At 42.1% G+C, this 24,012-nt stretch overlaps 1 protein-coding gene across 5 annotated transcripts in view; it reads left to right on the top strand.

The window, feature by feature from the left end:
• FAXC (failed axon connections homolog, metaxin like GST domain containing) overlaps window positions 1-23,777 on the top strand; it is a 71,318-nt gene extending 47,541 nt beyond the window's left edge. For all 5 annotated transcript variants that reach the window (XM_081250428.1, XM_081250427.1, XM_081250426.1 and 2 more), the window contains 2 exons: window positions 13,111-13,227; window positions 22,979-23,777. In XM_081250428.1, coding sequence (XP_081106554.1) covers window positions 13,111-13,227; window positions 22,979-23,268 — 407 coding nt within the window. In that variant the 3' untranslated portion in view covers window positions 23,269-23,777. The remainder of the gene's footprint in view (window positions 1-13,110; window positions 13,228-22,978) is intronic.
• The last annotated feature ends 235 nt before the right edge of the window (window positions 23,778-24,012 follow it).

Raw genomic sequence — 24,012 nt, 5'->3', positions numbered from 1 at the left:
GTTCATCATCTCTCCATGGGATGTAAACTCCATGAGAGCAGTGACCTTGTCTGCTCTGTTAGTCCCAGGATCCCAGCACCCAGAGCTGTGTCTTGCATAGAGTCAAAATAAAATTGATAAGAGCTGACATTTGTGGGGCATTTCCAGTGTGCTTAGGCAGATAGTAGTACAATATATAATACCCTCATGTGGTAATATGTGCTTTCATAATAATATACATAGTGTATATGATATATTAATTATATAACATACAATAAAATACATATATTATACATATGATATATGTATACTATGTAATATAAAATACCTACTATATACAATATATACCATATGTACATATATATGTGTGTGTGTATGTATATCCTCATGGTAATATAATAACAATACCTATTCTCATGTGGTTTGGTGAGAACTAAATGAGGCAGTATTAGTAACAGCTTATTATGATTATGATTGTCATTAGTATTATTATGCCTGGTTTGTAAATGAGGAAACTGCGGTACACAGTGGTTAACTACCTTCACAGGATCACGTGGCTGAGACGTGGTGGGGTCAGGCTTGGACCCAGGAGTCTGGCTGTAGAGCCAGACGCTCAGTAAGCTCACTGGGAGCTCACTGGACACCTTAACCTCTTAGCTCCTTTCTGCCCCACAGCCATAGGGGGAGCACCCAATGTCTGTTGCCTGGATTTTGCCACAGATTCTTAGCTGATGTCCCAACCTCCAGGTCTGCTTTTGATTTCTACTAGCGTGGTCAATCAGAACTGTTAGGCTCCCAGTTCTCTTAGACTAAAATCCAAACTCCTGTTCTTCATAAGCTAAATTCTCTTCACATCTCTGCCCACATTTCCTACTTCTTCCCCATGTGCACCTTTATTCCTAACGCACCAAATTACCCTTGGGTCCCTGAACACACTGTGCTGTTTTGCAGCCTCATGCAAAACCGAGGCTGTTTCCCTTGCCTTGCTTAATTTGACAGATTCTCAAAGCTTGTTTCGACTACTTACAAACTTCCTTAGTGTTCTCCCTAACCTCCTCCAACCCCATGGGGCTGCCTACACTGGGTGTTCTCTTCTCTCCTGTTTCACTTTGTGCACAGTTGGATCATGGAAGTACTATACTGTACTCTTCTGGGCTCCTGCTATGCTCCCCTACCCCCCAACCTCCAGCCTTCCCTCAGCCTTTCCTGTGGACGTTATCATTTTGACTGGCTTCCCTCCAATCCTGGTACCTAAGAGAATGCCTGGTAAATATTAGGCACTCAGTAACTATTTGCTGAATGAATACTAACTTCCAAAAGGAATTTGAGGCAATCCTATATAAGACAGAGCATTATAATATATTCAACATTAATACAAACATTTCAGAAACCAACTAGAAAAAAGTTATGGTCTTGGAATGAGTTTATTCCTGGAATTGGGCACAATTTAACTTTGAGTTTTTTGGCTACCAAGATAAAAAGGGAGATGTGTGGGGGCAGTTTCATCTTTATTTTCTAGGAAAAGGAAAAGGTTCTTCAATTGAGACAAGTTTTTTCGTGGTCCTGAATTCTAGGGAGAGATTCTTCCATGGAAAGGAGATTGGATTTCCTTAAGGACAGTGTTTTTGAATGTAAACATTTGTAAAAAAATTTTCTCATTAAAAGCTCAAGGTTTAATGTTGAATTGCAGCTCCAAAGGCATTTGTTTGGGGTCCTACTTTAATACAGTGCCTGTATTTTTTTATTTGGATATATTTATTGTAGGGGTGGAGCTTAGAGAGCCTAGAGATTTTGATAACTTACCCAACAACCATAGCCCAGGCACCTCTTATCAATAGATCCACTTTCCAATGTAAGTTATCTTTTGGGAGGGGAAGTGTGTGGGTTTCGGGCAAGCTTTGGCAAGTCCTGAATCAGCTATTTTACCTTTGGGTCTTTGGTGACTACCAGGGGTTTAGCTTTTCCATGTTGTTCGTTGAAGAGATTTCTTGCATTAGACACCAGGTGGTCGGTCCACCTTTGGAGGATCTCTCATCAGAACTTAAGGGCCTGCACAACTACTGCATGCCACAACTACTGAAGCCCGCGTGCCTAGAGCCCGTGCTCCGCAACAAGCGAAGCCACCGCAGTGAGAAGCCCACGCACCACAATGAAGAGTAGCACCTGCTCGCCGCAACTAGAGAAAGCCTGCATGCAGCAACGAAGACCCAACACAGCCAAAAAAAAAAAAAAAAGAAAAAGAAAAAAATTAATTAATTAAAAAAGGAAAAAAAAAAAACCAAAAAACTTAAGGGCCTGGCTTGTGCTGCCTGGTTCGAAGACCATCTTGCCTTCATGAAACAGTGAGCTCCAGCAGTGTGGGGCAGGGCCACTGTAGTTCTTCACAAACTGTTAGCTCAAGCACCTGTATAAGCCCTGGCTGAGCCTCAGAGTTGTACATCCTAGAGTTCTGTGCCATCAAGTGTGGGGAGGGATAATTTTGGTCTAAAAGATTGAAGGACAAAGTATTATAAAATAGTCTGAATTCACTGAAAACTATATTTACTGAGCACCTGTTGGGCGCCAGGCACTGGTGGGTACTGGGGGATACAGTCTTAGTGCCCAGGTAGAGCTCACCATCTAGTATGATTTCTGTCTTCACTGATTTTAAAATCTAGACGGAATCATAAAAGAACCATTCTGATGAGACTGTCAGGGCAGCCATGTACCAAATAAACTCCTAGGTAGCTGAGTTGGTTCACCTGTCAGATGAGGATGATTTAGGATTGTCCATTTAAACATTGGGGGGGTGTCTGCCAAATGTTACCATTTGAGATTTAGCATAGTCGATACAGTCTCTTCCCTTGGCCGCTTGTCAGTGAACAAGATCAGGTATTTTTTTTGTTTGTTTTTTCATTATGAAAATTTTCAAACACACAGAAAAGTAGAATAGTAGCCCAATGAACAGCTTTATAACCATCACCTCTATTCAATAGTTGTTAACATTTTGTCATATTTGCCTCAGCTATTTTTTTTCTTGACGTGGATGTATTTTAAAATTAGTTACAGATATCATGACATTTAACCTCCAAACACTTTTGAAGGTAGTGCTGATATTTTCCTCATGTGGTCAGCAGCCTCCAAGGTGGCCCCCAGTGATCCCTGCCTTCAGGGATTCATCCTCTTGGGTAATCCCCTCCCATTGAGTGTAGGCTGGACTTATTGATTTGCTTCTAAGAAATAGAATATGGCAGAAGCAATGGGATGTCCCTTCCAAGATTAGGTTATAGAAAGATTGTAGCTTCTGTCTTGGGCATCCTCTCTCTCCTGTTCTTGATCTTTCACTTGCTCTGATGCAAGCCAGCATGGTTGTGAGCTGCTCTATGGAGAGGTCCACATGGCAAGGAACTCATCTCTGGCCAGGAGCCAGCAAGGACCTGAGGCCTGTTAACCATGTGAATGAGTTTGGAAACATCCTCCCCTAGTGAAGGCTTGAGATAACTGCAACCTGGCTGACATCTTTTTTTTTTTTTTTTTTAAATATTTGGGATTTTATTTTATTTTTTTTAATTAAAAAAAATTGAAGTGGGCTTCCCTGGTGGCTTAGTGGTTGAGAATCCGCCTGCCTATGCAGGGGATGCGGGTTCGTGCCCCGGTCCGGGAAGATCCCACATGCCGCGGAGCAGCTGGGCCCGTGAGCCATGGCCACTGAGCCTGCGTGTCTGGAGCCTGTGCTCCGCAACGGGAGAGGCCACAACAGTGAGAGGCCTGCGTGCCGCAAAAAAAAAAAAGAAAAAAAAATTGAAGTATAGTTTATTTACAATGTTGTGTTAATTTCTGCTGTACAGCAAAGTGACTCAGTTATACACATATACAAATTCTTTTTTATATTCTTTTCCATTATAATCTATCCCAGGATATTAAATATAATTCCCTGTACTCTATAGTAGGACCTTGTTGTTTATCCATTCTATATGTAATAGTTTGCATCTACCAACCCCCAACTCCCAGTCTATCCCTCTGCCTCCCCTCTCCCCCTTGGCAACCACAAGTCTGTTCTCTATGTGTGTGAGTCTGTTTCTGTTTCATAGATGAGTTAATTTGTGCCGTATTTTAGATTCCACATATAAGTGATATCATATGGTAGTTGTCCTTCTCTTTCTCACTTACTTCACTTAGTATGATAATCTCTAGTTGCATCCCTGGATGACATCTTAATTGCAGCCTGTGAGAGACCCTGAGCCAGAGGCACCCAGCTAAAGCTGCCTGGATTCTTGACGCACAGAAACTGTGAGGTAATAAATATTTGGCCTTTTAAGCTGCTAAATTTTTGAGGAAATTTGTTATGCAGCTATCAATAACAAACACACCTACATAGCTCCAATCCCATTAATCCTAGTAGGAGCCTCTTTGAGCAGCTGCTGAGCTGTGAAGGGTACAGCCATGTTGTCAAGAGGGAAGAGTGCTTATCCTGCTATGATGGGCGGCAAGCATCGAATTTCAGTTGCCTCAAGTTACATAGATAAAAGGTTTTACATCTTTTAGAAGTAGAGTCTTATCTTTTAGTCTCTCAGGAGGCTATTATTACTACCCATTCTGATTTTAGCAGTGTTCTTTTCTTGGCTGTGAAGAAACCTGGATCCATTCCAAGATTGTAGAGCTTGGCACACAGGAGGTTTCTGTCTCTGGATTCAATCATCTTTGAGAAAGTAGTGTGCAATGGGGAGAGAGTTATGTGGGACATTCTTAACCATCTAATGGTCAGGATACATGGACAAGAATGTTCAGTAGGGGAGTAATAAGGCCTCCCAGAGTAGGAGCTAAAGACTCAGTCCTACACTCGGAAAGAAGCATCACACAGAATTCTATATGATATCCAGCATACTCATGCACATATCATTTGAGAAGGTATCAGATTCCCAATTTTTTTTTTTTTGGCCATTCTCAGACCAAGGATTGAACCCAGGGCCCGGCAGTGAAAGCTCTGAGTCCTAACCACCGGACCACCAGGGAATTCCCTAGATTCCCATTTTTAAAGATGAGGTCAATAACAGTTTGATTCCATCCAAAGGGATCTATGCCTTTTGTGTGAATCTGAGTAAGGTCCATCACTCTGGGCAGGTGCTAAACAGTTCTGGTGGTTAAAGTTTGCACCAGTTTTTGGTGATTGCTCAGATGTTTGAAAATGGTTGAAGATCCTGGATTCCAGCTAAGGTGAAACCTGGGGTCCATAAAATGATGACAGATCCTCCAGAAATGTGGAGTCTGCTTGCAGGGCCCTGATGGCCAGACATAAAACCTGCCATTAGAATCTGCTACTATTCAACTTTTTTAAAAGAAGGATAAGTTCCTTATAAAAGGATTTGAATTTAAATTTCAGCATGACATTGAATTCAGTCTGATGTGTTGTTTCATTAATTAAACTGTATTTGGGGGCTACCAGATAGTCTTTATTGAATAAAGAGACAGAACAGCTGGTTCCTCTGATTACCCAAATACAGAATAGCCAGGACAGAAATGAAATTAAGGGGAAAGCCTCTCTTGGGATGTAGTTTGAGTAGGGTGCTTTATATTCTTTACCCTCAGAAGGTGTACTTGGGAAAGTGAAACAGGGGAGACCCATAGAACTTTTATACCCCTCAAATCTCACTGTTTCAGTTGAATGTCTAGTCAGACTCAAAAGCAGCAATATTTCAGCAACTTCAAGAAGAGAGATAAATAAGAAGGCCGATCATCAGTGAGTCAGTAACGCTGCGTCATCGTTAGAGACGTTAGCTATGGTTCTTGAAGACTTCCAGAAGCTGCTGTTGAAAGTCATTAAGTTATAATAATAAGTGAGTCTGAGCAGGCATTTGCCTCCTCCTGAGAAATATCTTCCTAAACTGGATTTCCTGTGTGTGAAATTTTTCCGCAACTGGTACAAATCCTTTATCCAAATTTCCTAAAATTACAGTATATGTGCATGAATGCTTTGAGTGCATGGAGTTCAGAAGGTGCTCAGAAACATTAATAGGAGGACTGAAGTACAGAAGAGCAAGTGCAATCCCATCCTTATAGGGGGAGTGTATGTTCATCCTTGTCTCATCCATAGGGAATTTTAAGAGCTGGGACATCAACAAAGAGAAGATTGGGAAGAAGAGGCGAGATGATTGGTATTGGTGGTCATTGGGGAAGGGGTCAAGATAGTTCATACTCTCTGGAAAAAATTTTCTTGTATGTTCTTCTAGAGAATTTTGTAGAAGATTGGAGGAGTATCTAGTTGCCTTCCAGAATGAAATCTGAGGAGGGATTAAATTTAGGGGCTTCTTCTGGTATCCCCCCACCCACCTTTATTTTTTCCCAGAGTGTGAGCCAGTTGGTGCAACTAGTAAACGTCAGAAAGTTGTCAAAGTTAATGGTTTTAATTCTGATATTTACTCATAAGGACCATTAATAACCTCATATATAAGATAGCACCACCCCCCTCATAGTTGAAAGAATCACATATCCAGTGATTTTAGAGTATGCTGGGAATATGAACAAGAGCTGTTTAAAGGAAGTGGCCTGTCATATGATTTCTGACAAAGAGAGGTCTGACCAGGAGTGTAAGAGAGACTAGAACATAGATTTCCTTCAGCTTTGCCCTCTGGGAGAGTCACATGCAGGAAAAAGAGCTTCAAGGATGTGTTCTTTGAAGGTTGGCTGGTAAGATTACTGTGACCTGTGCTCCTTGGGGAAAGCACTCAAAGTCTTTGTCTCTCAGTTGTTCTTAAAGTCCCAGTTAATTAAAGGTTGAGAGAGGGACAATTAGAAATAGGAATGATATCAACATTGACTTCACTGGAATTATCTGCTTATAAATCCCATCAGTGCTCACGTATAGGGAACACTAAGTAGGTGAAACACGTAATTACTCTTAATTCTTAGATTAATAGAAAAATGAGTGCTTGAAAGTCTTTTGACTATTAATCTTTAATTTCTCTCTAGAACGATATTCTCCCCACAGCCAGTCTTTTCTCTTCTGCCACTTATAGCATTTGGAAATTTAGCTAAATGGCAGGAATGGAGCTGGCAGTGGCCAGTAAAAGCTGGGAGCAGAATTAGTAAGGGAATAAGTGGATATAATTCAGAGGTTCATTTCTATAGCTACTTCCAGTGCTCTGAAACAAACATTCTGCCCACTGTCCCATAGTGATATATGTGAACACAGGTCATCGGTTTTTACTTAGAAGTATGTTAGTGGAGGCTTACTTTCCTAGGGTGTTGTGCAAAATAAATATGGTCGTAAATGCTTTGTGTGATCCCAGAGGAAAGAACTGGGATCAATGGTAGATGTACCAAGGGGACATATTTTGTCTCAATGTAAGGAACTATCTAACCAGAGAATTGCCTGCCTTGCCCAGGAAATGAGGGAGAAGTCCCTAGAGGGGCTGCAGTTGGGGACTATCTGGTAGGGAAATGGGAGAAGGAATTTCTACACCGTGTGGGAGGTTAGACTGTTCCGCCCACAGCTGTAGTACTTGTTCTATTATTGTCGATGAGTGTAAAATAATTCCTTACGTTAGAGTAGCACCTTCTAGTTTGCAAAATGCTTTCACATTATTACATTTTTCAATCCTTATAATAGTTCTCTAATCTAAGAAGAGATAGATCAAACATACTTAAGGCTATCAACACCTTGATTGATGATTTCTACTGTGATAGGCACCAAATGGACAGAAAAGTAAGGCAGAGGGTTACCTGCCCTCAAGGAGATTAAAAACTACTTGAGGAGATAGGACACACACATAAATAAGACTGTGAGATGATGTGTGAATTACCTAATGAGTGATCTAGACCAGTGGTTCTTAAAGTGTCGTCCGTCCATCAGCAGCATCAGCATTACCTGAGATCTTGTTAGAAAGGCAGATTCTTGGGTGCCACTCCATACCTACTGAATCAGAAACTCCTGGCTTGGGGATGCCTGGGGGATGAATCAGTATTTTTATTTTTATTTTTTATTTTATTTTATTTTTTTAAAGTTTTCTACATACAACAGCTTTCTTTTTTTACTAATTAATTAATTTATTTTTGCTGTGTTGGGTCTTCGTTTCTGTGCAAGGGCTATCTCTAGTTGTGGCAAGTGGGGGCCACTCTTCATCGTGGTGCACGGGCCTCTCACTGTCGCGGCCTCTCTTGTTGTGGAGCACAAGCTCCAGGCGCGCAGGCTCAGTAGTTGTGGCTCATGGGCCTAGTTGCTCCACGGCATGTGGGATCCTCCCAGACCAGGGCTCGAACCCGTGTCCCCTGCATTGGCAGGCAGATTCTCAACCACTGTGCCACCAGGGAAGCCCCGAATCAGTATTTTTAAAAAGCCCTCTAGGTGATGATGATGCATGCTCGAGTTTAAGACCACTGATCTACTCTAGTCTAGACCAGTGCTTCTCAAACTTTAACATGCATAAGAATCATCTGGAACAGCACTATTCAAAGTGTGTCTAAGAACTGCAGGCTCTCCAGGGAATTTTTATGCCTCTAAAGTTTAAGAAACACTGACCTGGAAGCTTGTTGAAACGCAGGTTTTCTCCCAGGCTCACTCCCAGTCATTCTGATTCAGTAGATGGGGCCTGAGCATTTGTGATGCTGATGCTGGCATCAGGCTATCCTTTGAGCAGCCCTGCTCTAAGCAGTTGTCCCTCTGGGGTTTGGCAGGGGAGTGGGCAATGAGAGGTGCTAGGGGACTGGACAGTGCAGGTAGCCTTCCTGGACTGGAGGAGGGAGAACTTGACCTGAGTCATAAGGGAAGCGTTGGGTTAGACAAGTGCAGGTTATTTGAGACAGGAAGGATGGGATGAAGGATGGTGATGGGATGAGCTCCCGGCATATTTGACTGAACTAGAGCATTCACATGAGGTAGACCTTGACTTGTCCTGCCAGGGCCTAGAGAGACCCATCTGCTGGCAGCTGTCATGCATCCTCCCCAAGGAAGAGGCTGAGAGGCAGGCAGCAGGCAAACAGCCTAGACCAGGAGTGCTTCCTCATTTGCTCTGTTTTGTGGTCCCTCCCTCTGGTGAGACTTTTAAGATCCATGTTGCTCTCTATTTGTCCTCTCCTCATCCCTCGGCCCTTAGGGAGCCCCATGTACCCTGGGTCCCTCACCTCCCAGTGTTTCTGATATTTTCAGTCTTTATTTGCTCTCACCAATGGTTCACAGTCCACACACCAAATCTGGGGGCTGGCAGGGAGTTACAGGTGCTCCTTCTGTCCATCTCTACAGAAACTGGGGGGGGTGGTTTACCTACTGAAAATGAGGCTTGAGTTGCCTCGTCACCCAAGCCTGCTCCTTCAGTGCCCTTCAGAAGTGCCCGTAGTGTTTTGTTTTTGTTAACACCCTCCACTAAGGAAAAATGGGCTCACTTGGTGAAGCCTGGGCGTGCTGCAGACTTGAGACTTTGGCTTGTCCTCTTCATCTCTAAGCAGAGTCTAATCTAAATTCAGTCTCCCCCTTAAAAATACTTCCTGCCAAGCTCAAAAGGCCAAATCTGGAACAATTTGAACAGCAAAAAGAATAATGAGAGTACTGGATTATAGGCCATAGAATAAAATAAATACCGACAAGTGCACACTTAAATAAATAATGGAATACGTCAGTAAATGGGGGATGAAGGGAATAGTAGTATTTGGATCAATACATGTAGAAGGATTGAGGGAAACAGAAAATCCTGATTAGGCAAACACCACAGTAATAATTGTTTCAGATGATATCTACTGATGGATGCTAAAATTAGTGGGCCAAAGTTTGAGGAGAAACAGGATATTTATACAGTCTCAAAGTTTCTCTCCCAAGGCTATTAATTGCAAAAGGAAAAATAGTAACATTACAGTGAAGAAACCTTATAGACACCACCTTCACCGCATGGTCAGGGTTAACATCCCCAGTGATATGGACATATGGACATTGTGGACCCCCTGATATGATGCCCTGAGAAGGGGTATTAGGGTTCTCCAGAGAAACAAGCCAATAGGAGATCTAGATATAGATATCTAGATCTATCCATGTCTATTTCTCTTCTATAATAAAGTTATATTGACTCATACAACTATGGAGGCTGACAAGTCCCAAGATCTGCAGGGTGGGTTGGCAGGGTGGAGACCTGGGAGGGCTGATGGTGTAGTTCCCTTATGAACTGGCTCAAGACCAAGGAAGAGCCAATGTCTCCATTTAAGTCTGAAGGCAAGAAAAAGCCCATGTCCCAGTGCAGAGGCAGTCAGGCAGGAGGAATTCTCTCTTACTCCAGGGAGAGTCAGCCCTATTGTCCAATAAGGCCTTCATCTGATTGGAGGAGGCCCACCCACATCAGAGAGAGCATTCTGCTTTACCCACTCTACCACTTAAATGTTAATCTCATGCAAAACACCCTCATAGAAACACCCAGAATAATGTTTGACCACAGAACTTCGCACCCGTAGTCCAGTCAGGTTGACATAAAATAACCATCACAGAAGGGTTCATAAAAATGCATGACTACTCTAATTATTAACCACCTTAGACAAACCCAAGTTGATGAAAATTTGACAAAATAACTGACCAGTGTTCTTTAATAAAAGTGTCAAGGCTATGAAAGACAAGGCAGGCCTGAGGAGATTGGAGGAGACTAAGGCAACCTGATAACTAAATGCAGTGTGGGATCCTAGCTGGGATCCTGGAACAGAAAAGGATACTAGTTGAAAAACTAATAAAATTTGAATGAAGCTTATAGTGCAGTTAATTGTATTATATTGATGTTAATTTTTTAGTTTTTGTAAACGTACTGTGGTTACCTATGATGTTAATCTTAGCAGAAGCTGGTTGAAGGGTATACAGAAAGACCGGAGGATTTCTTAGTAACAGAGGGTTGTTTTTTTTTTTTTTTTTTTTTGTGATACGCGGGCCTCTCACCGTTGTGGCCTCTCCTGTTGTGGAGCACAGGCTCCGGACGCGCAGGCTCAGCGGCCATGGCTCACGGGCCCAGCCGCTCCGCGGCATGTGGGATCTTCCTGGACCGGGGCACGAACCCGTGTCCCCTGCCTCGGCAGGTGGACTCTCAACCACTGCGCCACCAGGGAAGCCCCAGAGGGTATTTTTATATTCTTTAAATTTATAACTGTCTTGTGTGTATATATACATATAATTGTGTATCTACCATGAAGGCTAAATTCTATCCTTTTTTTTTTTTTTTTTGGCAAGTTCCTTTAAAAACCCTTAGACTTTTGTTCTTTTTTTCCTTCTGTATTCTGTGTTCCCTCCTGACTTAAGCATCCTTTTGTAAACGTTCACAGCTCAACCCTCTTGCTGTTCCATGGAGGGTGTTTATCTCTGAGGTGATTCTCCTCACGGCATATTGTACAGAGCAGAGAGCATCAGGCTGGGCGTCAGGAGGCCCGGGTGCCAGCATTTTTAGTCTGGTTCTGTTATTAACTCAGTATCCTTCCAGTTTTAACATTCTGAGCCAAATGGCAAATTTGGGCTGAACACTATATGCGTTAGTTGATGTATGGATCCAAATGATTATATTTAGTATTTTTTCCCTTTTATCAAGGTCTTAAGTGCTCTATTTTTAGATTTCCCAAGTTTTTATAAACTCATGTACGTTTTTTCCTCTTGCCCCCAAAATCTTTGGAGTCTACAACAGAATTCACCATTTACTCTGGCATTTCCCTTAGACTCTTTTCTTTTAGCCATTGAAGGAAATCAACATTTGGGGGGTCCAGGAAGCCAGTGTAGCCCTCCTTTCACTTGTTTTCTCCTCTCTGAAACTGGGTCATATGTGTAAAAGTGAGATTTGAAACAGGGCTGTCTGAACTGAAAGCTTCTATTGCCCCGAGACGGCTTTGAAAGGAGGCTTCTGGTGGAAAGATGGATAGAATCTACCAGATGGAGAGAAGTGGGGGCACATATGGGTTTTGGGGGGAAGGGAAAGGGGTGGGCACAGCATGAGCAGAGGCGTGGCAGTGGGAAGCATGAAGCGTGCTGGGGAGTGGAGCTGTTCTGGGTCTGCTAGGGTCAAGGAGGATGAGGGATAAAGCTGGAACATGGGTGGGAACAGAGTGCGATGAGCCTTGGATTCCAGGTTGAGTTTGGACTGTATTTCATAGCTCGTTTCATAAACCATTGAAGGTCTTTGTGAAAGGGAGTGCCACAGTGAAAAGAGTGTCTTAGAGATTCAAGTATGGGTGGGATATGGAATGGACCGGAGAAACAGAGGGTCTCTCCTCATGAGTGCTGGTGTCTGATGAGTTAACCAGATATGGCGCTCAGTGCTTTACATGTGTTATGTCATTTAATCCTCACAGTAGCCCTAAAAAAATACCCTTAATAGCATCCCCATTTTCCAGATGGGAAAACTGAAGCTTTGCGAGGTTAGTTAATGACCAGGCTTTCCGTAGGGAATCACAGTGGTGGCAGGATGGGAAGTAGGATGGATCCGTTTCCACCTGGGCTGCCTCTTTATCCTGCAACACAGTGGCCTGGAGACAACCTGGGGCAATTGTAAAAAAAAAAAAAAAGTAAGTGCTGAGGCTGGGTGTGCTTGGCTGGGGTTACTAGAGATGGTTTAAGCAAACTTCCAGGTGTTCTCAAGCACCTCAAACTTTAATGGCTAGAGTTGGAGACAAGGAGGTGCCTCTGGAGGTCTGGGGGTGATCAATTCTTCCTTTTTTCCACGAACCCCCTCTCTCATCCACATATCTTGATATGTTTCCAGTTACTTCCCTGATTTGCTGTTGTATGGGTTGATATATCACAGAATTGTTTAATTTGCTTTACTTTTGTTTCTAGTTATAAGTCAAAGGGGGTACATGCATTTGGTTTTGCAAAGCTTTTTTTTTTTTTTTTTTTTGCGGTACACGGGCCTCTCACTGTTGTGGCCTCTCCCGTTGTGGAGCACAGGCTCTGGATGCGCAGGCTCAGCGGCCATGGCTCACGGGCCCAGCCACCCCACGGCATGTGGGAGCTTCCCGGACCGGGGCACGAACCTGTGCCCCCCGCATCGGCAGGCGGACTCCCAACCACTGCGCCACCAGGGAAGCCCTGGTTTTGCAAAGCTTTGGATGCACACTTAAATGGGCATATAATGGGTGCATGCTGAATGCTGTTGTGACGTAGTGGATGGTGAGGGCTGGCCCAGTGACCTCTCTCTGCTCTCTCTGCTGCAGGTGACAAGAAGTACATCATGGGGCCCAAGCTTTCCACTCTAGACGCCACTGTCTTTGGACACTTGGCACAGGCAATGTGGACCTTACCTGGGACGAGACCTGAGCGGCTGATAAAAGGCAAGCCCTACGAAGCTCTTCAGGTTTGGGGAGTTGCCGGGGGGCGGAGGGTGGGAGCAGCACGATGGAGAATTCTAGGCCAATGCCCCTGAGCTTGGCTGTGCTTTATGGAGGCGCCAGGCCTTGGTGTCTGGGGCCAGGGTCGGTTTCCTGTGCTCAGGACATGTAGAGGCTTCTCACCTGCCATCTTGCTCAGACCATGTTCTTAGCAAAGCGGACACAAATCCTGCTGTGTTCTACACCAGGGCTTTTCTTCCAGCTCCTTACGTAGTGGACTTAATACTTGTCGCTGAAACAGGGCTTGCATTCCCCCTAGTGCCCTTGTTTTGTGGGTCTCCCTTACTTTCCTTTGGACTGCGGTGGCTCATCAGTTTCTGGTTTATCCAGCACTGTGGCAGCCGTGGTCGGGTGGGGCTGATGAGTTCACTGCCCATCTCACATGCTCCTTTTGAGTCTGAACTGGTCTCAGATATTTCACACGTGTGTATAGGTACATATGATTCTGCGTCATTTGAGTTCAAAGCACTCTCTTCTCCTATTCCAGCGGGGTGTCTGTAGATCATACACTGAGAGTAGTAGAGCTGGAAAGTTCAAGATAGTGGGAAAATGGGGAAAGTGTCAACAAATGCTTTGTAAGTCTAGTGCTATGTGAGGTGTTATTATGGATATTATTATACATGCATTTTGACCAAAGAAATGGTATCTTTATTGTGTGATCTTGATGTAAGGCCCATGAGAATTACAATTCTAAACTGGAGGGGTCGAAGTGGGATGAGTGGGACCAGAGCTAGAGGATGCACATATGTGTGAGGTAGGGATGGGGGTGGTTGCCAGGAGTAAAATTGGCAGTGGGGCAGGGAAAGTCAGCTCAACCTGGGTTGATGTCAAGGGACCAGATCTTCATGTGTGTATGTATGTGTGTGTGTGTGTGCCTGCGTGTGCATTGGAGTGGGGTGGTGGGATATACATGGCAGCTGGGGCCTCTGGGAGAGGCTTCCTCTGCCTTGATGAATGGGAACCATTTTGAGTCATCTCTGGTTTTAAACAGTACCTAAGCAAGTGCCTGGGGCCTGGGAATGTGGGCATCAAGCTTCCATATTTCGATTTGGGGAAGGGGATTGACAAGAGTTAATCAGGCTTTTTATACCCCAGCTGAGAGACTGGAGGTGTACATGAGATCACCAGTGAATAACATATAGAGTACTCTTAATTAATGTTGGATGGATGGATGGAACCAAGCAAGACAGAATCATACAAGAAACTGAGGCAGGTGAGCAGTCATGTGTGGTAGTCGTGGGTGGGTGGGTGGGGAGGTTGTTGAAGTCTATAGCTGTGTGTGTGTGTGTGTGTGTGTGTGTGTGTGTGTGTGTACTCATGTGCATGCCCAGAGATTCAGAACAGGCTAAAGGCAGCAGGAGTAACTCTCCAGATTGGTGGGGATGGGGCTCCAGACTTGGTTGGAATGGATCAGGCATTGACTGAAGGTCTTTTAGAACAAAAGCTAGGTGGGGACAGGGATAGTACGGACTTATATTTAATTTCCTACGTTATCAGAATGGAGGTGTTCCTTGTCTTGTGATGTGTTGGAAGTTATCTAAATTGAATATGTTATCATATTGGTGATGTTTGTAGCACTTAAAGTAGTTTCCCTTTATTTTAATCAGATTTTCATGGTGGTCTAAAAGATAGTGATTTCTTTTCGTTCATTTAGGGGTGTGTTTTGTATTTACTCTTGTTTCCTGTTTCTTCGTACTCCCTCCTTCCCTACCACACCACCTTTACACACCTATGAGTACACACACACTCACATCTACTCATATGCTTCTATACCCACATGCCCTGTACACACTCACTTGTACACATACATTTACACTTCTACCCAAGCACATACACACACACACACCCTATGTGTGCACACACACACACACACTACAGTTGACACTCAAACAACACAGGTTTGTACTGCATGAGTCACTTATACGTGGTTATTTTTCAGTAGTAATGAATATGGCACCACACAGCCCATGTTGGTTGAATCCACGAATGTGGAGGAACCTTGGATACAGGGGACAGACTATAAGTTCTTTGCGAATTAACCCCCATGTTGTTTCAGGGTCAAGTGTATTGAGGTCTTCTGTTATTTAGTCAGAAAGATTTAGGTATCCAGTATCAGTAGCAATCTCAGATTGTACAGAATCCCTTCTCGAAGAAATGAAGCATCTTTTGTGAATTTATTTATGACTTGGCCCTTTCCTCTATTACTTCCTGGAGGGACTTGAGGCGTTCAGTGTTCTTTTTAAAGAAATGATCAGTGTTTTTGGAGAATTGATTTTGAGTCCCATGCGGAGACGCACACATTTGGGGGAATCTGACGCTGTCACCTGCAGGGCACTTTGGCGCGTACATGCAGATTCTTAAGATAAGCCGGTAGCTTCCAGCTCTCCATGGGGACTGGCGGGGAACAAATCATTCAAGTCCACAGCGAGCCTCTAAAGCTCATTTCGGTCATTATTCTATGCCCCTTTCTAACCTTTTGATCGGAGCTGCTAATGCAGGCAAACTACTGATTTGATCTCAACTTCTTTCTCTGCCTTTGCTCTTTTTGTGGTGGAGACCTTCCAAGGAGAAGTAGAAACAAACAACCAAGAGCCTGGATAATTTAGAACTGGCTCACATCCAGGAGTGGAAGTGGCTTGGATCTGGCAGTTTTCTGCCTTAGCTTTGGAACAGCCAAGCCACTATTGTCCTTGCCATCTGTGTGAGTGTGTGTGTATCAATATTAGCTTTTTGGTCCTAGATATTTAAAATAATCTAGCCACACAGGCTACTCCGGGAAACATCCAGAATCATGAGAACTTTTCCTTAATTTGGGTGAGTAGGAGGACAGACTTTGAATATTCAGCAATTCTTAAAATATACATAATATGTTTGTGTATGATATGAAATGTCATTTCCTTACTAGAGAAAATTTAGAAAAGATAGAAAAGTTAAAAAAAAAATTAACGTGTGACCCCATAACCCGCAGAGAATTTCTGTTAATATTGTGGTATGTTTCTCTATCTTTTATCAAGTACATGTATATATGTATGTTTAAAAATTGGGATCATGATATTGATATAGTTATAACCTGCAGTTTTTTAAAAAAATTAATTTATTTAGATTTGGCTGCATTGGGTCTTCATTGCTGCGCGCGGGCTTTCTCTAGATGTGGCGAGCAGGGGCTGCTCTTCGTTGCAGTGTGTGGGCTTCTCACTGCGGAGGCTTATCTTGTTGCAGAGCACAGGCTCTAGGTGTGCGGGCTTCAGTAATTGTGGCTCACAGGCTCTAGAGCACAGGCTCAGTAGTTGTGGTGCACAGCCTTAGTTGTTTCGCGGCAGGTGGGATCCTCCCAGACTAGGGCTCGAACCCATGTCCCCTGCATTGGCAGGCAGATTCTTAACCACTGTGCCACCAGGGAAGTCCGTAACCTGCAGTTTTTAATTAACTATGTATTATGGCCATTTCCCTTGTCATTAAATATTCTTCAAAACAGTATATTTAGTAGTTGCATTATATCCTATCCCATGGCTACATTGTAATTTATGTGATTAATCTTTTTCTGGACTTGTGGGTTGTTTCAAATAATTTTTACTAACATTCTATATTAACCACTGTGCCACCAGGGAAGTCCCGAATCTCAGTTTTATTATCAGCAAGTTTTTTTTATTAAAGTATAATTGACCTACAGTATTATATTAATTTCAGGTGTACTACATTCAATGTCTATGTCCATTTTGAAATGATCACCACAATAGGTCTAGTTACTGTCACCATACAAAGTTAATACAATATTATTGATTATATTTCCCCATGGTGTACATTAGATCCCCATGATCTATTCTCTTTATAACTGCAAGTTTGTACCTCTCAACCGCCCCCATTCATGTCCCCACCCCCCGACCTCCCCTCTCCTCTGACAACCACCAGTCTGTTCTCTGTATCTGTGAGTCTGGTTTTGTTTTGATTTTTTTGTTTGTTTTTAATTAAAAATTTTCATTTTAGTAGCAAGGATACTTTATTTTTTTAATTAATTTTTTAATTATAGTTGATATACAATGCTGTTTTTATAGTTTTTTTATTATAGTTTTTTAAATTATAGTTGATTTACAATGCTGTGTTAGTTTCTGCTGTACAGCAAAGTGAGTCAGTTACACATACACTGCTTGTTTGTTTTTTAGATTCCACATATAAGTGAAATCTTATGATATTTGTCTTTCTCTGTCTGACTTATTTCACCTAGCATAATAACCTCAAGTTACATCCATGTTGTCACAAATGGCAAGGTTTCATTTTTTATGGCTGCGTAATATTCCATACTATGTATATGTGTGTGTGTGTGTGTGTGTGTGTGTGTGTGTGTTCTTTATCCATTCATCTATCAGTGGACACTTTGGTTGCTTCCATATCCTGGCTATTATGCTGCAGTGAACATAGGGATGCATGTATCTTTTTGAATTAGTGTTATTGTCTTCTTTAGTAAATACTCAGAAGTGGAATTGCTGGACCATACAGTAATTTTATTTTTAGTTTTTTGAGTAACCTCCATACTGTTTTCCATAGTGGCTGCACCAATTTACAGTCCCACCAGCAGTGCACGAGGGTTCCCTTTTCTCCACATCCGCACCAACACTTGTTATTTCTTGTCTTTTTTAGCAACCCTCTTAATGTGGAGTCACATTTGATATTTTGATCAGAGTATTCTTATTAGAGAATTGCATGTGGATTTGTCACTCTTTAAAATAGACGTGGAGAGTTGGAGAGCCTAGAAAAGTGAAAGTAAAGCACAAAAGGGAACGGGTTCTGTCGCACAGCTGCTTGCCCTGGAGAGCCGTACCAAACCCAGAGAACCTAACACTGCTTTTCTGAATTTGTAAGGAACACAACCTTCTGTGTTTTAAGAAAAACAAACACTGTTCAGCAACTCTTTTACCATCAGTTATTTATTGTACATGGATTATTTTTTTTTGGCTTATTATTTGATTGATTAAAAGGTGGAAAAAATGCTGGATATCTTTGAAAAACATACACGTATATGCCCACCCCATACTCTTACTGTTCTCCATTCAAAGTGTTTAGGAAGAGGTTGTGGGGGAATTTGGGTCTCAGGGAAGGGCTGGCTCAAATGATCTTTGCTGGTCTTTGTATCCTGAGATCTGTGAATTAGCTTCAGTGAGACTGGGGAAGGGGGGGGGTGTCCTCATTACCGCATTCAAGTTTGCTAAGAACTTTTAAAAAAAAATTTTATTTACTTATTTATTTTTGGCTGCGTTGGGTCTTCATTGCTGCGCGTTGGCTTTCTCTAGTTGTGGCAAGTGGGGGCTGCTTTTCATTGCGGAGCACGGGTGCTAGGTTGGTGGGCTTCAGTAGTTGTGGCACGCAGGCTCAGTACTTGTGGCTCATGGGCTCTAGAGCGCAGGCTCAGTATTTGGGGCGCACAGGCTTAGTTGCTCCGCGGCATGTGGGATCTTCCTGGACCAGGGCTCAAACCTGCGTCCCCTGAATTGGCAGGCGGATTCTTAACCGCTGCGCCACCAGGGAAGCCCTGGTGAGAACTTTTCTGAAGAGGAAATGTTCAGCACCCTTGCTGCCTGTGTGACACAGTGTTATAGGGAGCAACCAAGGACACAGCCAGCACCTACCACAGGCGTGGAGCCAGGAGGTGCTGAGTAAATACCTGGAAACCAAAAGAATGTGAGCGCCAGCCCTAGGTTTTCCGGATATTGGCTGGTTAAGAACCCGGGGCTGGCAGTGGTGCTGGGAGGCATTGGAGAAATATAGGAAAATAAAAGGAGTCACTTTTTCCAAAGAGCCGTGGGGAATGTTTCCATTTGAGAAACTCCAAGAGAAAAGCTCTTTATTCTGTCTGGGAGTGTCCTTGGGGTAGAGGGCCATTTGGCTTTCTGATAAATATCCTCTCAAGTTGTCTGAGAATATCAGTAATCACTCATTAGTCATTTTACTAATTTATTTTATTGGATTTTTGAATTAAAAAGGTAATACGTATTGTCACAATAAGTTGAATTAAACAGGTATATTTTAAAAGATTTATTACCTTCCCCTCACCCATGTCCAGTGTCACTCCCATAGAAAACTAATACTAAGGATTTGGAGTGAACCCTTCTGTGCCTTTTTTTTTTCATATACAAATTTACATACATGTATATAGCTGTTTTGGTTTGTTTGTTTTTATTGTTTTAAAACTAAACAGTGGAATTGCATTATACACATTACTTTATAACTTGTTTTTTTCACTTAATAAAATATTATGTCTTTTTAACAGTTTCCCAATATTCTATAGAATTGATATACCAGAATTTATTCAATCAATCCCTACTGATGGACATTCAGGTGTTTCCATCTTTCTTTCCTTTCTCTTTTTTTTATTGACATAATACTGCATTCAACATCCATGCTCATCTATCTTTACATACTGATGATTTTATTTTAGTAGAATAGAGTACTAAAAGTGGAGTCCTGAGCCAACAGATAACTGAATTTAAAATTTCAATAGATAACATCAGATTACTTTCCTAAAAAGCTTATAGCAATTTATACTTCCACTAGCCATGTAGTATAATGCCTGACCCTCCACACTGGATGGTATTAGACTTTTTTTTTACCAGTCTGATAGGTGACATTATCTGATTGTTGAGTACACTTTGAAAAAAACCCTGCAGTTTTAAAAAAATTATTTCACAAAGTTTACACCTTCAGTATAGGCACTTATGTTAACACGGGCATCTCTCTCTCTCTCTCACACACACACACACACACACGCACACACACACATTACACACACATTACACACAGCCTGTTTCTACTGCCGACTTTTTTCATTCTTTTTGGCTGGTAGCACATTGAGTGGGTCAGCTGGTGGAGAATCTAGGAACAAGCAAGGATTGGGAAAACCAGATAAATGGAGAACTCAACTGTAGATTTTCACTCTTTGTTTCACTCTTTTTATCAGGGGCAGGATTTGAGGATGGGCATGTGAGCTCGCAGCCCTTGCTTATCAAAAAGCACACCCTTTCTTCACTGTGTGATAGAGGGATCTCTTCTTCATGACAGCCCATTATCTTTGAGTGACGACACCTGTCTCCTCAAAATTCTTGAGACTCCATGAAGAATTACAGAAAAATAAGCTGTAACAGGTAGTGGGAAGCTATTGATTCCCAGGCCAGGCTGTCAGCTCATCAGGAGAGAGACAGAGTCCAGTCATGGTGAAGGGAATGGAGTCTGGAGACTGCCTGTGTCTGAATCCTGGCTCAGCCACTATATAGCTACGTGACCTGAGGCAAGTTAATTAACCTCTCTGTTGCTTCAGTTTTCCTATTACAGATGGAGATATTAATAGTTCCTGCCTCATAGGATTGTTGCCAGGACTAGGGATGGGAGTTAATAAAATTCAACAATAAATAAAGCACTTCAAGTAGTGCCTGGTACGCAGTAAGGCCTATATACATGTGTGCTATTATTAATTTTTATTATTGCAGACTGAAGGGGTTCTAATGTCACACAGTCATGAAGGGGGCAGCTCTCCTGGAAGAAAAGTAAAGAAACAGGCTGTAGAGAGAACGGCTACAAAAGAAGTAGAGACAGTCATATATTGTGTAGATCCCATGGACATTGTGACTAGATTCTTACTTTCTGGGAATGGACTTGATTGAAGCAAACAGGGTTGTCCCCAGGGCCTGCTGTGAAGTGACCACAATTCATCTTTGATATTCCCTGCCCCCAATGGCCCCTTGCTGCTGCTTCTGCGTCTTTATCCAATTTTTGGTTACCAGCAATACCTGGTGAGGCGTTTCGTAACTGCTTCCCTGAGGGAGAAAATAAGAGAAAGTTTTGCGTGCGTCTGCCCAAAAAGGAGCAATGATGTTGGCTTCTTAGCTTCCGAGCGCATACAGAAAGTCTTCGAGTTGGGGGCAATCAGAATGGACTCATATAAGTGTGAGTTGAACTATTTTGATCTGAGAAGACTGAAAATGGTGACCTGGAACCAATACAAATCCACTGGTTTACAGGATCCATGAAGCGGGGGGATTTGCCTTATTATGTTTTGTAACGGATATATTTAAGCAGAACAGCAATCAAGTTTTGAAAAATTTTAGTGGGAAAATGCTTATAATGTTACAGAAAGTGACAGGTAATGATAATAATGACAATAAATAAATAGAAAAAAATACTGAAAGAAATCACACCAAAATGTTAATTGTGATTACCTTGGATTGGTGAGATTATAGGTGCTTTTGTTTTCTTCTTCATGTGTGTGTGTGTGTATATATATATATATATATATATATATATATATATATATATTATGTATATTTATACCATTTCTATATACAGACTTCTAATTTTCCAAAATGAGCATATATTATTTTCTCTGATAGAAAATAAAATAGAGTAGTTACAGGCTATAACCACTAGAGCTGTTAATATAGAAACAGCCTAAATGGCTATAATAGGGGACTGGAAAAAACAAAATGAAACTATGGTACATCTGTATAATGAAGTACTATGCAATTATCAAGGTGGTCATGGAGTGAAATTAAAAGGTTTACATTATATGTTGCTAAGTGAAGAAAGTGGCATAGGAAACAGAATATATAGTAAACGCTGTATAGCAAATGTAAATATATGTAAATGCATATATAAATATGTAAATTTCAGGAAGAGTTTAAATGAAAATGTTATTATGGCAAATGGGATTATTGGTAATTCTTTTATTTTTTGCTTATCTGTATTTTCTAATTTCCTGCAATAAAACATGGATTACCTACACAATAAGTGAATGTTTATGTAACTTTCAAAAAATAAACATCCAGAGAATATTCTTAGGGCAATAAAGTCCTATAAGAGACAGTGACAAATTATATACTTCTGAGGAGTGTTGCCATCTGGTGGATCAAAAGCAAAAACTCACCCTCTTTCTACATTTTTCATTTGCAATTAGGAAATGAAAGCCATATACCGTGCCGTATTTCAGATGAATGCCTGGACAATTTTAGCAACTTAACAAAAATGTTCCTTTGATTCACAGGAAAAAGAAGTAGACCAACGACCAAGCCCAGCAAACCCAATCATGGGTGCACTGTTGAATTTTATTTAAAAAATAAAAAAATCTCTGTTTTACTAAATATGTTTACAGGCATGCTCATCTATAAAGACGATTCTGAATTACCTATTTTATGGATGATTCAGGGCAAAATTTCCATCCTAACCTAATTTTTTTTCAACTAGTTGGCATACTGACCAGCCCATAATGACACTACAAATATTTGTGGAATGAAGGATCACTTCTGGCTGACTTAATCCAACTAACAGTTGGTGTGTTTTCATGGACTATAAATTAATTTAGATATGAACCAGTCGAAGCACTAGTTCTCTTGATATGCAAACATAAAATAATAAAATATTTCACAAAGCCAAATGATGGTAGTTTAGCTGCCATTTTGGATAAGCTACCCCCTCACTTCTCACCACCATCGGACTCACTCTGAAATTTCATTCAGCCCATTCACTGAATTTAACTTTTCCCACTCACCTTTCTCCTTCTGTGTATAAAAATCTAAACATTTTGACAGTGCCTCTGTGGAAAAACATGGTTAATCCCTACTCTACCCCATCCTTCTAAGTTTCCCAGAAAGCCAAGTGGCTGGTAGATTGCTGCCTTTGAGAACTAACCCTCGCTTTCCTCACCACCCTGCAGGTGAGCTGATCAATCTTGCCATGTACTGTGAGAGGATAAGGAGGAAATTCTGGCCTGAGTGGCACCATGATGATGACAACACCATCTATGAGTCCGAGGAGAGCTGTGAAGGCAGCAAAACGCATACGCCCCTGCTGGATTTCAGCTCTTACTCAAGGACAGAGACCTTTGAAGATGAGGGAGCAGAGAACAGTTTCTCCAGAACCCCAGACACGGATTTCACTGGACACTCGCTCTTTGATTCTGATGTGGACTTGGATGACTACACAGACCATGAACAGTGCAAGTGACATTCAACCCTGCTGACCCTCCTCTGTTGGAGCTGCCATTCCCTGGGGTCAGTCCAGTTTCCCAGGTAGAAATCCATCCGAGCTGGGAGGAGATTTTCGTGCTTGGCACAGTTCTCACAAGCTAACTGGACTAGAGCAGCCTTATTTCTTTTTTGTACAAACAAGACACAGAACCATTCCGATGGCTCCGTTTAAAACAAACCGGCAAAAAAAAAAAAGTCAGCATGGTTCCTGAAATCCACTTTTGTTTTCATTAGAAAACTAAGATTGTGTGGTAGAGCAGGTGCAAGAGCAGGTTGTCCACAGATGGTGTGTACATCGATCCGCTGCAACCCGAGGGCTGAGGTGCAAGATGGATTCTTGAACATCCTTCATCCAGCAGGGTTCAAAGTCAGGAGAGATGTCATCAGAAGGAATGTAGGAGATAAATGTTCTGTGGTGGCTGCTTGTATTTCCTGTGTGTATATTGTATGTTGAGATATAAGTCAAATAAAATCCATAGATATTCAGTGAACACCTACTATGTGCAAAGCACTGTGCTAGGTGCTAGCCAGTATGAGTTTTATCCTAAGCCCTGCCAGTGGCTAGCTGTGTGATTCTGGGCAAGTCCCTTAATTCTTGTGTGCCTCATTTCCCTCACCTGTAAAGTGGGGGTAACAATAGTCCCCGCCTACCTACCTCACAGGGGTGTTGTGAGGATTCATGTGATAACATACGGCGCTTTAAACCTCTCGGAAGAGGTGT

Source organism: Mesoplodon bidens (assembly GCF_964165515.1).
Source record: "Mesoplodon bidens genome assembly, chromosome: 12".
NCBI lineage: Eukaryota > Metazoa > Chordata > Mammalia > Artiodactyla > Ziphiidae > Mesoplodon > Mesoplodon bidens.
This window is presented reverse-complemented; position numbering and strand designations above follow the sequence as displayed.